Consider the following 18,202-nt stretch of genomic DNA (forward strand, 5'->3'; position numbering starts at 1 on the left):
GTTTGAGAGACTACAGAGGAGTAACACAATTATTAGTCATGTGAAAGTGAAAGATTAGTCATTTTAGTTGTGTTGAAATTATACAATATTTACTGCAAAAGGTTCCAAAGTCCTATTTAAGTTTTACCGTAAATTCCGGACTATAGAGCGCACCTGATTATAAGCCGCACCCACCACATTTTAAGAGGAAAACCGATTTTGTATGTACACAAGCCGCACCTGTATATAGGCCGCATGCGCCCACATTAAAACATGTATCACAATCACAAAAGTAGCCCAAACCCGGCTTTGAGCCCCACGATTGTGACTGAATATAGAGCACACAGTTTAAAAATCACAGCCGGCAAAATGAACAGAAAATTATACCGGTACTTAAGGTTTGATGCAGACCTGCAGAGTCTGGGTACCTGTTGAAACTAATCCAAGGAAAAAAAGTCTATATTTCCAGAGGTAAGGGTGGGAAAAATATATATCCGCTATTGTCCGCTGCGACAACAGGTCCCACTCAACTTTACACCACTTCCCGTCAGCCCGCGTTTGCTCCGCCCCTCTTTTTTAATTCGAAAAACATATCAGAATAAGTGTCTCAAATAAATACATTACAAAAATATACAGGTGCAAATACATATTATACATCCGTTACACATATTTACAAAGAAAGATGGTACACCGAGAGAGTTTTCCAATCTTTAATTATAATATTATAACTTTCATCCCAAACCGTGCCTGTGAAGGGTAGCAAAACGCTACTAGGAACACGCTCGCAACACAGTAAACGGGTCTGTTAAAGAAAACATACCGTACTTGTAGAAACCACGGTAAACCCTCCTCATCTTCCTCCTTATAACTGACGTCATCAAAGTCTTCTTCCCCAGTATGGGAAAAAGACTGCCATATAGGCGTCGACCCACGCTCCCTTATTCAAAAACAAGAATACGTGCAATAGCTCTGTCTCCTTCTTTATCGGACTGCTCGTTTGCTTTGAGCTTGAAAGCTACGTCAAGTGCCTTTCTTTTTGCAATTTGCATGATGAGGATATGTCTACGCTAATTTAATTTGTGCACAAGCTAAGAAGTTGCAGTCTTCCTCCGCGCATATATTCCACCGGTCTAAATCTTACCTTTTGCTACTCGAGCGCCGCTGGCGGCTGTTAGAAAAATTACATAAATTGGCCGCATCACTGAATAAGCCGCAGGGTTGAACGTTTGGGCAAAAAGTAGCGGCTTATAGTCAGGAATTTACGGTACTTGAATTTATAACAAATATTCTTTGTGTATTTCTCATGATTAAATACCTCTAACGCCAATGTTTAAGCTCTTACAGCAAATTAATATCACCTCCAACTATCAATTATCGGCCTCCTCTTAATACTAATAATCAGTATCGGCCCTAAAAAAACATCTCGTCGATCCATAGTATCGGCACGGTACTAAAACCTTGTTGGTCTTCAACCATCCCTCCATGAGACTGTTTGAGCAAGCCAAGACTGACGGCTATCTAATCTAATCTCACCATTTTTATATTTGGGCCCTATATCTTTTTAGCGTCAATCTACATTTTAAAATCAGCTGTAAACAGCCGCTTGGAAAAAAAATGATGGTAGTAAAACAAGGTGAAAGGTAATTGAAACAGAGGGGACGGTGAAGGATGAAAGTGAGAGACGGCAGCCACTTCCTTCCTTGTCCACTCATTACGGCACTCATTCAAGCTGGGAATTAGAGTCGGATTCGGTGGGGGGCCCGTGATGAATGTCGCCGATGGCCCATAAAGCTTCAACCGCCGCCAGGGTCCAACACGAAAAGAGGAATGGAAAGCGTGTTCCCTGTGACACTCGATGGCGATGTATGAGCATGTGCAGGTGAGATTGGAAAGAAAAATGGATCATTTGCTGCTAGCAGCTCAGAAAGTGCCTGTTCAACATCTTAGAAAATGAAAGATTTTGCCATAGAGCATATATCAGGGCCGTAAACGTGTTCTGGGTACTATTGGATCTTGATTTGTTTTTTGAATCCCATTCCTACGAGTATAAAAAAGATGGGCAGGCTTTTGAGGGAGTTGCATGTGTCATTTCTCAGTGTCAAAAAGAGCTGAGCAATTTTGGGGAAAAATATAGTTGCACTTTTACAGACCAGTATGCAATGATCGATTTAAAAAAAAAAAAAAAAAAAAAGAAAAAAAAAGAAAAAGGCTACAGTGGAACCTCGGTTTTCGAACGCCTCTCAGTTCGGACAAATCGGTGTTCGACCAAAAATTTTGAAAAATTCTTGCTTCTCTGTTCGGTCAAAAAATCGGAGTTCGAACGCCGGTATGCTAGGGTGCGATGCTGAGCGGCGTACGGGTGTTTTAGCCCCTAATTATGCCTCAGAAGAAGGTCGGTGCAAGCTGGACAGGTGAAAAAAGACAAGTTGTTCGTACAACTATTGCCTTTAAGAAAGACATAATCAAATATGAAAGAGGTGTACGAATTTCCGATCTTGCTAGTGAATACAGCATGGCTAAATCTACTATCAGTACGACAGTAAAGAATAAGGAGGCTGTGAAATCAAGTGATGTGGCTAAGGAAGTTAGCGCTATAAGCAAGCAACTGCCGCAAATTTTGGAAGAGGTTGAAAAACTTTTGATGTTTTTTCTCTCCCCACCGTCCACCACAAAGGTAAGAAATCCTATTCATAATTATTTTCTTTATCCTTTTTTTATTTTTACACGTTCATGTAATATTTTCGTACGGAAGATTACGATAACGCAAACGTACGATTAGCTTGGGTTAGCTTTGTTTACGTAAAACATTCAGGGTGTTGGAACGGAGCCCCCTTTCCAATGAAGCGCTAGCCACTTGTTGTGGAGACCCGGGTGCTAAATGACATGTAAACGACCTGATTTTTTTATTTTTACACGTTCATGTTAGTGTAATCTTTCATACGGAAAATTACGCTAACGCGAACGTACGATTAGCCTGGGTTAGCTTCATGTTTACGTTCATGGTAAACATTCAGGGTGTTGGAACGGATTAAAACGATTTTACATTACTTTTAATGGGAAAAACGATTTCGGTGATTAAACAAATCGGTTTTTGAACAGGGTTCTGGAACGGATCATGGTCGAGAACCGAGGTTCCACTGTATTTCCTTGCTATTTTTGATTTCTGGGAGTACTTAACCTTCCTGTTGGCCTGGGGTCAAAATCACCCACCACTGTGTTGTTTAAAACCTAGAAAAATTCCCTTGAATAGTATTTGATTACATTTAACTGTTATGACTTTTCCTTGATTAGTTCAACAGTAAAAAAATGAAATCTTATTTTTATTCACATTTCCATGTATTTTGTATTTTTAAAAAGTTAAAAAAAGGTCCTTAAAATGAAGATAACATGTGGGTTAAACATATTGACAAGCTTTTCTATGGTTGCTGTCTGCTTACACAAGGCTCAAACCGAAGTGTCTTGCGATGGCTCTTCATCACATCACAATATCGATGCGATGTTGGTCATTCGTGCAGCACTTCTGTCAAATAATAGGGGGAAAAAAATACTACTCGTTTTACATTTATATTAAATAAGCCAAAATAACTTTTCTTAAATCTGTAATTTTGAAAACAACATTGAGGTCGCTGGTTCGCGCCTCGGCCGAGTCATACCTAATTGGTATAATGGCGGCGCCCTCTGTTGGCTGTGGCTGCATCGACTCGCTACAACGGGTCAGGTGTATCGACATTTTGTTCTGTGTACATTGTTACAAAGAATGACAATACAAAGGAAATTATTATTATTATTATTATTATTACACAGTAAATTGAGGTTGTTAAGTTGAAATACATTATGTCATCAAAGGACACCTTTGATAACCGCAAACTTTGTTTCCATGAGCAACAGTCAGTCTATTTTTCTTCCACGACTACTTCCTTTGCATGGCTTGCACTTCTTGACACCATGGCAATGAATACTTATTGCAATGTTGCTTGATTAAAATTATTATCACCAGGAATAGATCAATTATGTCCATCCTGTACTGTGTCCAGCTGTGCCAATCCTTCTTCAGACTATTTTTGAGGGCTTGGGTTTGCTCCTCTGCATAAAACAGCACTGGTTTCCATGGTTACCAGTAGCAAGAAAGGCCTCCTGATCTGACTATGTGAACATCAAACATACAAAAAAAACACAAACTAACACCAAACAATCATTATTCATACTTACATAACCTTTAAGTTCATTCATCTCCTAAAGTTCCTGTAAAATTCGCCTCAAATCATAATCCAATACGCACCTAAAGCAAACTGAATGCTGATCTTACACCATTTGGAAAATATGGACATTTTTGCTCTCATTTGATAGGCAAGACTCTAAAGTTTTGTCCCAAATTGAAATAATCACAGCAAATGCTACTAAAATTGAGTAATCTAAATTAGAACACAGAGAAATAGCAGGTTGATAGTCTCGCCTAGATTTTGTTTTGCAATTAAATGCCAGCAGATGAGTGTGGCACGGGCATTTTTTCTGGAAAACAGGAGAGACAATAGATTAAACCTGTTACCATCTGAAAAACTAAACATTGTATTTTACACATATTTGAAGGGTGGGTTTAGGCGTTTCCAAAAGCTGACCATGTGGAGATGACTGGTTTCCACATTTGCAAAAGTGTATTTTACTTTGGCCATTTTTTTTAGACATTGTGAAAGAGTTGTAAACGTTCAATTTTTTTGCGCCTCTATAACCATTGCGCACTCTTGCACTTAAAATCGGTGGTGTTACGCACACTTATTTCAAGGCCTAATTTAAATACAATTAGGACATCTTTATCGATTTATTCAGGATCCCATTAGCTAACCAGTGTGTCAATCATCATTCTAAACAGTTACTATTGTTAATTCATTCAAAAGTAAAGGAGGTAGTTCATTTTTAGCAATACAGTCCTGTTATAAGCTAATGCGCACTCTGGACCTTGAAACAAAGCCTGAAAATGGCCAACAATGATGTCAATCAAAAGTTTAGTCAGTAACGGCTTAAGAGAAATCATTTTACTTATATCTGTTTATTTGTAAAAGGAAATTAATGGGCTCAACAAAAAGTTACCAACAAGGAACATCCATCGAAGTAGAGATGCCTTTTGGTTAATGTTTTTTTTTTACCTGTCGGCATGATCGTGTTTTTTTTTTTAGTTAATAGTTTACACAGTTGGATTCACTGGCAGATACAAGGTTGCGTACTATCATTGGATGTGATAGCTGCAAGACAGCGTCTTTGGTGAGCTACCTCAGCTTTGTAGTTTTCGAATATCTTGTTTCTGTCTGATCATGATGTGTCCGTGATGAGTGCATTTTGAAATGCTAATCATATATTGAATCCCAAGAGTTTAAGCTTCTCAATGATATGTGGCATGACATATTTCAATGACTGTTGAAATCACACAGACACATATGTGCATGCATATTGATTCATACATTTAAATAAATGGATCGGTCTCTGGCCGGCACGGCGGATTGGTGGTTTGCACGCAGCCCCAGAGGTCCAGCTACCGCAACCTTCCCGTTTGGAGTTTGAATGTTCTCCCGGTGCATGCGTGGGTTTCTCCGGCCACTCAAACAACATGCATTCAGGTTAATTGGCCGGTCCAAAGAGTCCCTAGGTGTGTTGTTTGTCTCTGTGTGCCCTGCGACTGGCTGTCAAGTTCAGGGTGTCCCCTGCCCATTGCCCCAAGATAGCTGAGATGGGCTCCAGCACCCCCATAATGGATGGATGTCTGCAAAATTGGCTTCTTGACCAGTTATAGTAGGTATGCATATGATTAAGTAATAAGGGGACCCACAATCTAATTTTGCCTGGGGCCCCATGAAGGCTCCGACCCTGACCAGAATGATTGTCTTCCAAGAAACCTCAGCAGTAACTTAATATTAGCTTAGCGTTAGCGTCAATAGCGTTATTTTCCAGGGGACAGTCCAAGGAGATAAGAAGAGAAGAAGACAAAAAAAGCACTGGGCCGACAACATAAAGGAATGGACTGGCCAAACTGTGCAACGACATAAAAACAGGCCAGGAACCGTCAGCAGTGAAAAAATCTGTCCAGAGCTGGGTCCTCAGTGTTGCCCTTGCGACCTGGGCGATTAAGGGATCCGTGAACCACATAGAGATGTCTAAATTATCTGAGAAAGGTCTACTCAATTACGGACTAAGTCATGATAATTCTCGACATTAAGATGAAAATAAATACTACGTATATTGACAAATTATTCACTTCTGCAATGTATTACATATTTTCTTTTAATTGAATCATTTTTGGTTACCCTGAACTATATTTGCTGAATAATAATGAGGGTCAAATCTATTTGAAAAAATATAAATCCAAAAAGCATTAACAATTGCGTCAGGACATTTCTGAATCTGACTGCACTAGGCCCTTATGATTTATTCTTCCAAGGATTCAAACACTGTAGGAATTTTTGAAATACTGAGGACCCAGCTACCCTTTGCATCTTTTGAATCCAGTTCAACTTAAGAAAGCTGGGTCACTCATTGTAGGGGGCAAAATAAGAGGCGGGCGGAAGGACGGATGGGCAGGTGGGCACATATGGATAGATAAGAGAGAGAGAGAGAGAGAGAGAGAGAGAGAGAGAGAGAGAGAGAGAGAGAGAGAGAGAGAGAGAGAGAGAGAGAGAGAGAGAGAGAGAGAGACAGAGAGAGAGAGAGAGAGGTAGGTAGGTAGGTAGATAGATAGAGATAGATAGATATATAGATAGATACAAGCTAGATAGATATAGATAGATAGATAGATAGATAGATAGATAGATAGATAGATAGATAGATAGATAGATAGATAGATAGATAGATAGATAGATAGATAGATAGATAGATGGAGTTGATGTTGCCGTCTTCTTGGTTTCTATGGCAACAGAGGCTTTTAAAACAATTCTTTCCTGCGTCTGTGATTGTATTGTTGCACACTTCCAATGCCTTTTATAAGTGACAGACCATGAATAATGTTGTTTTGCACATCAACACATGCATACACCCTCAAATATGAGCTTTTTTTATTTAAATGTCATTCATAATATGAGACCAATGTTATTTGCATTAAATATATGTTGTTGTTAATATGATGCATAGGTCAGAGTTAAGCAAATTGATATTGGTCTTCAAAAACTCACTTAAATTGGTCAGCATATGTGGGTGTTTTTTTTTTTTAAACCACTTATTGACAAGTCTTGGGGTCTCTTAAAAGGGACAGAGTGTATTATGTAGCACCTCACGAGCAGAAATATTTTAACTATTACATGAAGGTACTCATACACAGTGAATTTGAGGGTTAAACTCTGAAAATGGTTTAACTGCTCCGCTGTTCTTCCAGGAAAAGGGAACTCAATAATCTTCAGCGAAAAAAAAAATGAGTTCACATATGTTTATAACTTCCACTCTCACATATTTGTTTTAGAGTAAAAGCAACAACAGCAGCAGTAAAATACCTTTCCACTGTAGAAAATTATTAAGTATTTAAAGTGTAAACATTAATTGACTAATTAATTGAAGAAAATATTTAACTCTCGAATGCCACGCCTATTTTCTTCTTGGTTTCCTGATAATTGAGAGCAAATACTAGCTCAATTGTGTTTGTCCCAAACATTTTGGGTAGGTTGTCACAAACAAGTTATTTGTTGATGTTTTTTTTTAACATACTGGAAAGTATGCAATCGTTTGTCCTACAGTGAATGGTAGGTGTGAGTTGTCACCTGCCAGATTGAAACGGCTCATTTGATATTGAGTTAATAGCCGGGGTTGGGTAGGGTTACTTTACTGGATTACTTTCAATTACTTTTGGATTACTCCAATACCAAATATGCTAATAAAAGACAAAATAAACTAAATATGAATAAAATTATGACTCACAACACGTGGTAAGCTTTCTCTCCTGGCTTTGATTTCTTTGATCTCCGGCAAGACTAACATAAAATGCGACAGAAACAAAATGAAAATAAATCCAAACAGCTTGCCAACATCATTTTTGCCGTTCCATGTGTTCCGTTACTCCCCAAGCCTGCACAAAATTTAGTCATTTTATTCATATTTAGTTTCTTCTGTCTTTTATTAGCATTTCTGGTATTGGAGTAATCCAAAACTAATTGAAAGTAATCAAGTTAAAGTAACCCTACCCAACCCTGTTAATAGCTAGCTTAAGTATACCATCCACATAGAAAAGGCAGAACGCCAAATAAAAAGATTAACATGACCAATAAAAATAAATAAAAATATGTCTCTGAGGTAGAAACAACATTCACGGTTAAAGTGTGAGTTTCCGTGGTTTGTATACTTCCTTAAGCTTTTAGCTTTCATTTTCAGATGCACGACACAATACAGACACCTTAAGTGGTCAAATAATATGCACTGTCCCTTTAAATTACATTTTGAAGGAATATGGCGAGGCCAAAGATTTGCTTGTACTTTGAAAATAATACTGATTGTTTTTGTGTTCCTATTTATTGACACGGCACAAGCCGACACATTAATAAAGCATCATGAATCTATGTTTTCTAAAATATTTATTGAACTTGTTTTCTCATTGTTTAATGAATGAACCGATAAATCTACAAATTGATCGATTAATTTGTAGGTGTGGCATAATTCTTAAACCCTGCAGATGACACGGTTGTCAAATAGCTCAATGCAAATTGTAATGAGAGAAAAGCTAAGTTTCTAAAACTAACCATTGAACGCTACAGCAACCTTGTGCCATTTGAAATCAATGACACTACAAACGTATAAAGTGTTTCCCTGAACCTCAGACCAGTTCTTTTATCTTAGATGCTTGCTATACTAGAATTAGGAACCAGGAGACGGCAAATTATTTTTTAATTATTGACTGGATGCCAAAAAGATGCGGAGGCTTCTTCAACATGACGCGGAAGAAGTCTGACTTATCAAAGATCGGGAATAGTTTTAAACTTTCCTGGCAGCCAACCCACACAGGGGCGGGCAGCACTGGCCTGGATGGCTGCTATGTGAGACTTAACGGTCTTAGCTGGTTCCGATTGGATAATGTGCGCAAGAGTGTTTTAAGATATGGCAGACATCGAGCAAGGACAAGTCACAGCAACCTAACAACATAGCTCAAGTCTTGTATCTAACACAGGAGAGGCCTGATCTAACACACAGAAGATCAACAGAAGGAGGTTTGAGAGAAAACTGTCGAGGTTGTGACCGGTAGCGGTAGGGTGGATCAGGAATGATTAATTAGGCTGAGGAAGTGAGCCACGTTGTGTTGGATATTATAGCAAATCAATGAAGCTCTTGACTGGAAGTAAACAACCGGCTTAAGTTCCGTTGAGCACTTGACACGAGACAAGCATTGTTTTGACCCTCAAAATCAACCATTATGTGTTGGATATATTTCAGAATCAACACCGCATTTGGTTTTATGTCCATTATTTATATCGATGAAGGTTTACAGACCATAAGATTGCGTTGAGTAACTGTCATGACAATAATATACATGTTTTAATAGCACAGACATTGTTTGTTAGACATCATTCTGTAACAACCTTAATTAAAACACATAAACAAATACACTTTTGTATTTTTATATTTAAAAATCAGAACACCATTTTAAAATGAGGAGCAAAATTCATCAACCCATTTATCCATTTTCTGCACCGCTTATCCTCATTAGGGTCCCAGGGGGTGCTGGAGCCCATTCCAGCTGTCTTCAGACAGAGGGCAGGGGATACCCTGAACTGGTTGCCATCCAAATGCAGGGAGCACAGTGACATAAAACCATTTACAAGGTCATTCATACCTAGGGACAATTTGGACTTGCCATGCATATCTTTGGAGTGTGGGAGGAAACTGGAGTGTGCGGAATAAGCCCATGCCGGCACAGGGATAACATGCAAACTCCGCACTCCGGCCAATAGCTGGAATTGAACCCCGGACACCTGCACCATGTGGCTATGAGCTAACTACCCAGCCGCCATGCTGCCTCAAGACCAAATCCCTTGATCCTGAATTGTTGTTATATTAACATCAGACCTATTTTATTTTCTTGTTTTGGGGGGGGGCATGACACACTGTTGGCATTGTTTGCTCCTTTTTTACTGTAAGAGAGCTGGAATCAGTAAGGTGGTGAGCTTCATGACTGTATAGGTCCATTACCTACATCCTAATAATCATTTGATCGGCAGAGCAAGAACGCTTAACTTAAACGGTGGCATTGGGAAAACATTTGTTTTTTTTCATCTTACATTACCTTATTCATGAAGTCTATTCTAATAGGTTCTCATCCATTATGAGAAAAAAAATCCAAGGAATGATAAAAAGAAGATACTGGATGGCTTGTTGCTATTATTATCACTAATTCCATTGTTTGTCGCCAAGTTGTGCACCAAATCAGAATACTTGGACTCACTATCACCCTTTGCCATAAGCTGAGAGAATTATGTGCCTCACTCCTCATCTGCAGAAGATAAGCACAGCAATACGTTACATAGCAATTGTATTAACAATAATCATAATATTATGTGAAAATTGTGGGATTTTCAAAAAGAAAAAACAAGAATCATATGAGAAATAACTTTATCTCTGGATAAGTATAACAATGTAATCCATTTTTTAATTTAATATTTCCATGATGTAAGGTAAGCCTGTGCCTTACCTCCCTCCCCTGACTGCACATCACAGGCTGTAAAAATTTAAAAGCACTAATACAATCAACGATGTTATATTTAATGACAATCCTATTCTGAATGAATTTCTGCTAACTGCAGCGAACTGGGAGATTGATTCTGAAATAAGTGATCGCTCGTGGCTACAAATTTGGGCCCAGATTGTCAGGACACACTTTCGCGGAAGTAAAACTTCCGTGGCGAGCGATGGCGGTGTCGGGAACGGAAAAACCGGATCATTAGCCGGGATAGGAGAGCAAAATGTGTGGTCGGGATCAGCAACGAGTCGAAAGCCAGGAGCGGAGAGTAGATGTGGTTTAGATCAAAAAAGGGTTTGAAGCCGGGAAACAGACGGGAGCAAAAACAGGATTGAGTCAGGGTCGAAAAGCTTGCCTAGAGTAAACTGAGGTTCGCAGACGGATTGACAACAGGTGACAGAAGGATAAAAATCATGATAGGGAAGGTAGCGTGGTGGTACCTTTCACAGGCACGGTTTGGGATGAAAGTTATATTATTATAATTAAAGATTTGAAAACTCTCTCTGTGTACCGTCTTTCTTTGTAAATATGTGTAACCATGTATAATATGTATTTGCAACTGTATATTTTTGTAATGTATTTATTTGTATTTATTTTGGACACTTATTCTGATAAGTCTTGCACTGACCAATTAAAAAGAAGGGGCGCAACAGACGCGGGGGATTGTGGGAAGTGGGGACCGGCAAAGGTGAGTGTTTGTGGACACGGCAGACAAAGGTGGATATATATTTTTCCCACCCTTACCTTTGGAAATATACACTTTTTTTCCCTTGGATTACTTTCAACGGTTACCCGGACTTTGCAGGTCTGCATCAAATGATAACGACCGGTATCATTTTCTGTTCAATCCGCCGGCTGTGGGATTAAATCTGTGATTGAATGTGAACTGATCGCAGCAAGGCTTTGGGGCTAGGACCTTAGCTTGGCCTTTTGGCTGAGAGTAAGTGTCCCGGCTCCTAGGTTTTGTAGCGTATTATGAACTGACCGACGACGGACAATGGCTAATGAATAACGAAGATAGAACAATAACCCTTAAAAATTCCCCCCCCTTGACTCAGCCTCTTCGCTAAAAACAAGTGTCTCAGCCTAGTGGCTTTGAGGTGTATTATGATATGACTGTAAATGGATAATGGATAAGTGACAGAGAAACAATAAATCCATGCAAATTCTCCCCATTAAAATTGTTCAATTAAGAAGGACTCCTTTTCTTAATGTGGGTGCATGCGGCTAATATACCGGTGCGGCTTGTGTATGTAATAAATCGGTTTACCTCCCGAAATGTGGGGGGTGCGGCTTACAATCAGGTGCGCCTTATAGTCCGGTATTTACGGTACAAAAGGTAAGCGAGCGAAAAACAAAAATGTAAGGCCCCCTTCAATAAAACTATATGGGCAACTCATTTTTGTCATGTCATGCGGAGTCAAAGCAGTAAAATCTGATTTAGTTGCACTTTTGGCTAGGTTCACATGCAGGGATCCTTTTTTTTTTTTGCACGGACGCGACCTAAATCCAGTCTGTTAAAGTCCGTCTGATTGATAAATATCTCATTTTTTCTTACTACACGCAGACCACTTTCACATGAGGTGCCAAGTCGAATACATATCTGATCTTTTGGAATGAGTCTTCTGTCCGAATAGAACATTCATGCGACCTGCACATTATCGATAGGCAGTAGACATCACTCTTCTGCCTTCAACCAGACAAAGCAAATGGATAATTCAACAAACATGGCGGACAAAAACACTGTATGTCATGTTCTCACACATTCATGGAAGAACTATTTTATAACTCACAAACCAGCCAACAGCCCAGCGCATATGAGACATGTTGCTCGACGTCACTGCTGTGAACAACAGTGGTGCTCATTGTTAAGCGATAGGATCCTCTAGTGCACATGTGTCAAACTCCCGGCCCGCGGGCCACGTCCGGCCCGCCGTGTAATCATATCCGGCCTGCAAGACCATTTTACATTATTGTTAGTAATGGCCCGTCAATATGAACAACACCGTCTAATCCCTGAACATCATATTCAGACGTTTTAGTCACTGTACCTATTCCTTCATATATGACGTATACTATATATATACCAGGGGTCGGGAACCACTGGCTCGCGAGCCAGATATGGCTCTTTCTATTAGTACCTATGGCTCAGAGACAAATTTAATTGCATGCAAATGTTCTCCATCTCGTTCAAAACTTGGGCCATTGATCCTGTTCAGATACACGCAAAGCCATACTACAAAGCAGAACGATATAGGGCACGTTTTCACTACAATTTACAGTCAAGGTTTCACACAAAAAAAAACTCGTTTTGGCTGTACAACGCTAAAGAATCCTTTATATAAAAGTTCCCTATATAATCTGTGTTCAGTGTTCAGATACTTTTTGATCAATCCACAGAACAAATAGTAAATACGCCAAAACACCGGAAGAGAACTTAAAGTTATTTGATTGGGTGAGTGGGAGGGATGGGTGGAGCTATGCAAAAAGTGCACTCCCTCCCATCTCTCGCCCTACTCCGTCTGCGCCAAAGGTAAGCACATCAGGCTCCCTGTTCTCAGAATGTTGAGACGTTTTTACAAAATAATTTGTGCAGCATTTTCATATTTCTACTTTTGACAGGAGATATATTGAGGAGAGCAAAATCTTTTTTTTTTAATATATACATTGACATAAGAGCAAAGGAATTTGAATGCTATTTTAATGTTAAGTTGTTTAAGTTAAGTTCTAAGTTGTATAATTTAAAAAGATAATTTTATTTACAGCAAAATAATAAATACTGTATAAGTGATTTAAGGTTTGAATTTAATATTTTTGTCTGTTTTTATTCATATCTATGTTTACAATAATAATTATTAACCCAGGATGTTTATCCTGGTTGGCCCGCGACGTTAAGTGTGTTTTGAATCATTGGCCGCTTGTGCAATTGAGTTTGACGTCCCTGCTCTAGTGGGAGTTAACAATATTTAAATTAAAATCACACCACACGGAGGGCACTTAAGAGGGGAACGCAAGTTTAAGATGGGATTAATATTTGGGGGGGACAACACTCCGCTGTTAACATCAATGACAACTTCCGCAAACATTAAAGTGCATTGCGTGTGATGAAACCTGTCCTTTTCTAAGCATGCAGACCAATTGTGGCATTCACACAGGATATGGAGTCGCATACAAGTTGCATTGAGTTGGAAATGTAAACGATCTAACAAAAACATCAAAATTCACCAAAAGATCGGAATTGAGCATTAAGATCTGCATTGTGAACCTAGCCTTAGTTGGATGATGACATCACCGGAACGATGTGGTGTATTTCCAGATGTCTCCTAAAGAAAAGAAGGACTTTGGTGATGCAGGAACGGTGGTACGTACACGGGATGGTGCGCAGGTAGAGGTTGTCCCGTATGATCTGCTGCAGCTTGTGGTCCAGCGAGCCCTTCTGAAATTGCAGACTGAGGTAGTGGCGCAGGTCCGTGTTCAATACTTTGCCTGCAGGGAAGAGAGACACAAAACAGGTCAATGCAAGCGGCTACTGCTCTGAAAGGGAAATCAATCCAAGCCTTCTTTTCCCATCGATAGTGTTAAAGATCATGCTTTCGACTCAGTGATATCATAGCATTGGGATCCTTTCTGCATGACGACTCTAATTTATAATTCAATGTATTTCTTTTGAAATTATTTGATAAAGGATATATGTAGGACCTAAAGGAAGTTCATTTTACCTAACAGTAATTCAGGAGAACATGCAAAATAGAAATGTAGGTCATGCAGAATTGTCTGGTTTAGTAATCAAAAATACGCTAATCTCATCTGAAATGAATGTTTCCTGGTTATTCGTGAGTGTTTCGTCAAAAGGATGAAGTGAGGTTTCCACTTGTGGCCACCTGTTCTTTGTGCTAGAGTTAGGACAAAATGTCACGAGATTGTTACAACAGGGCGATGTATATTTGTCACTCACTTTTGGGATTGAATCCGATAATTGGAATGATGAGGGACAAAGCAAGAAAGAAACAGACGGCTTGCATTGTATGAAGCATTTTTTACCTAGGTAAAAATGAGGGATCTTAAATATATATATATATACATATATCTTATATTTATATATCTGCACCACTTATCCTCGGTAAGATTGCAGGGTTGCTGGAGCCTATTCCGGCCATCTTCTTGTTTTGTCGAAAATAATTCAAATCATCCATCCATTATCCGCACCACTTATCCTCAGCAGGGTCACGGGGGTCCTGGAGCCCATCCCAGCTATCATTCGGAAGAGGGCAGGGGACACCCTGAACTGGTTGTCAGCCAGTCACAGGGCACACAGAGACATACAACTTATTTGCTTATCATACCTAGGGACATTTTGGACTGGCCACTGAACCTGAAATGCATGCTTTGGGAATGTGGGAGGAATAAACCCATGCAAGCACGGGAAGAACATGCAAAATCCGCACAGGAAGTCTGGTAGCTGGCTATAAACCCATGACTTCAGAACTGTGCCGTGGGCGGGCTAACCACTCAGTTGCCCTGCCGCCCTTTATGTATATGTATGCATATATTATATATATATAAATATAATTATATTGTGTGGGGCAGCACCACGGCGCAGTGGTTAGCGCGTGTGCGGCACAGTTCTAAGGTCTTGGGAACCTCCTGTGTGGGTTCAAATCCAGCTACCGGACTTCCTGTGCGGAGTTTGTATGTTTTCCCCGTGCTTGCGTGGGTTTCCTCCAAGCACTCCGGTTTCCTCCCACATTCCAAAGACATGCATTTTAGGTGGATTGGCCGGTCCAAATTGTCCCTAGGTGTGAATGAGCGGGCGAGTTGTCTGTCCCTGTGTGCCCCGCGATTGGCTGGCAACCAGTTCAGGGTGTCCCCTGCCCACTGTCCGAAGATTGCTGGGATGGGCTCCAGCACCCCCGCGACCCTACTGAGGATAAGCGGTGTAGCTAATGAGATGAGATGAGATATTATATTGTATGTATCAATATCTGTTCGATTCTCTTTTCAGACATTGGGCCTACACTAAAAGAGTTGATGATGACAGCTCTGTGCGTGGTACATCTCAGTGTTAGGATTCATTAACCTCCTGGGTTGTTCGGGCAAATGTATTTGGGTTAGGTTATGCTGCCCCACATGAAGCAGATAATACTGGTTTTCATGGTTACCGGTAGCAAGAGAAGCCTCCCAATCTTACTCAGATACAGCACTTGGTATTACCAGACCCGGTTCTTAGTTTCTAAGAACAGATGAGATCGGGCATTCACAGGTAGTGTGGCTGTATGTGTGCATTTACACACCGACAATAATGTTTCCTATTTTTGGAAGCGTCCATACAGCAACCAGACAAAATGTTTTACCTCCATTTTAGCATGAATCCAACACAGGTTGCCGAAAAAATATTAATGTCGGTAAAAAATTCAACTTTTGACTGATCAATAGTACAACCCACGTGCAAACGGCTGCGAGAAATATCTGCCAAACCAAGGCGCTGGACAGACGTGCCTACTCATGAGAAATACAGTATATCTCTCCCTGAAATATCACAAGGAGTTTACAGAGCAGAAAAGGAGCTGCAGAGCCTGCTCGGCGCGTTTCTGCATATTTTGAAAGGAGGGAGACAGGCGCCTTTGAAGAGCTGCACTTTTAGGGGTGCGTCTCTACGCCATTCTTCTCCCTTTCAGACCAAACGCAACTCAGCAGGACTCCGCCATGACGCCGATACATCGCAGCAGGACTTAAGAAGAGATCCTGCTACTGTAGATGTAGTATTCGCGCTGATGAAAATGCAGCAATGGAGAGCAGATAGAATAATGATGAGCTCCGGGAATAGTTCTGTGAGCTTTCTCAGCCCTCAAATCCTCTTCGCCTTTCCTCATTTTGCGACAGGCAACCGAAAACCGGCCACACTTTTGCCAGACGTCCTATTATTTTGAACTCGAAAGAAGCCCCGGATCCAAAATACCCAAGTCGTTAAAATAGACCTCATGTCCGCGGGCTTCAGAAAGTGCATCCCCTCCAGCCCGGTTCCCTACGGAGAGCCGTCATCACAGCTGGTCAAGCTGGCAAACGGAAGGGAAATGGAACCGAAGCCCACGCTGTAACGCCGGCCTAGAAATGCTCCACTTTGTTCTGATCCAAGCTCTCACATTTGGGAATTGACGCGGGAAACAAAGCTATTTGAACTTGACGCTTTCATCAGGGACTTCTACAAAGTTCGCTTCAAAACGGGCACATTTGCTCATCTCAAGCGCCATTTCCGCATGGCCCAAAACTAAAAAGAAAAAACTCTTTGTATTGACTTGATGTGAAGCCAAGCACTTTGATCTCTTTCGCAATGTTTTTCGCAGCAAACCAATGTCCCACGAGTGATGAGGTTAAACATGTGTCAGGAAAACGGCATCAACTTTTGGCTTTTTCAACGAATAACGTTATAAAGTCAGTAAGAGGCAGACAGTTCTTTCCACTGAGGATCCACTAAACCCTTTACATCTCACTATAAAAAGAACCCGGTTGCACTTTTGGGTATTTTCCTTCAGTACAGAAACATTTCCATAAATGAGGATGTGCATCTAGTCCGACCATGATGAAATATGATAGAATTGCCAGAAAAAGTCATGAAGGGAAAATACTTTAAAAAGTGTTTCAAATGTGGCAGCAGACTTTACAGGAGAGGAAAAGTGCTATCTAAACAGTGTGTATTAAATGTTAATGTTTTCATCCATAAAGGCAGCTTAACAAGCAGGGTTGGGTAGGATTACTTTAACTGGATTACTTTCAATCACTTTTGGATTACTCCAATACCAAATATGCTAATAAAAGACCAAAGAAACTAAATATGAATAAAATGACTAAATTTTGTGCAGGCTTGGGGAGTAACGGAATACATGGAACGGCAAAAATGATGTTGGCAAGCTGTTTGGATTTATTTAATTTTGTTTCTGTCGCATTTTGTTAGTTTTGCCGGAGATCAAAGCCAGGAGAGAAAGCTTACCACGTGTTGTGAGTCATCATTTTATTCATATTTAGTTTCTTTTGTCTTTTATTAGCATATTTGGTATTGGAGTAATCCAAAAGTAATTGAAAGTAATCCAGTTGAAGTAACCCTACCCAACCCTGTTAACAAGTTACAATCCCATTGCCTCTCCCACTAAGGACAAAAAACATTTACCGACATGATGCAATAGGTAATCACCAACAAAAATACAGTTGACAACACAAACAAGCACACCTGGCAAATGACCTTTTCAATTTTATACACAATGTTATTTATTGTCATTGTATTAATGTGAAAAAAATAGCATCCAATTCATGAACTGGAACCCTGACACATATAATCAAATTCCAATTAATTCTTGTTCATATCACGTACATGCCTGATTCATTAGCAAACCCAGCACAAACCTGATTAACTATCTTGTTTATGTGATTCGGCTGTTTTAGTGACGGAACCATTTAAAAAACGCAGCGCGCAGGCTCGTTGAAATAGAATTGTCTTTATTCTCATTGATAACAACGTAGCAAACATTGTTCAAA

At 40.0% G+C, this 18,202-nt stretch overlaps 1 protein-coding gene across 2 annotated transcripts in view; it reads right to left on the reverse strand.

Moving 5' to 3' along the window:
• magi3b (membrane associated guanylate kinase, WW and PDZ domain containing 3b) overlaps nucleotides 1-18,202 on the reverse strand; it is a 285,252-nt gene that overhangs the window by 107,908 nt on the left and 159,142 nt on the right. For both annotated transcript variants that reach the window (XM_088338940.1, XM_088338939.1), the window contains exon 2: nucleotides 14,045-14,161. In XM_088338940.1, coding sequence (XP_088195066.1) covers nucleotides 14,045-14,161 — 117 coding nt within the window. The remainder of the gene's footprint in view (nucleotides 1-14,044; nucleotides 14,162-18,202) is intronic.

The sequence above is a fragment of the Urocampus carinirostris genome, chromosome 6 (assembly GCF_059441175.1).
Source record: "Urocampus carinirostris isolate Australia breed hairy pipefish chromosome 6, RoL_Ucar_1.0, whole genome shotgun sequence".
NCBI classification, from domain to species: Eukaryota; Metazoa; Chordata; class Actinopteri; order Syngnathiformes; family Syngnathidae; genus Urocampus; species Urocampus carinirostris.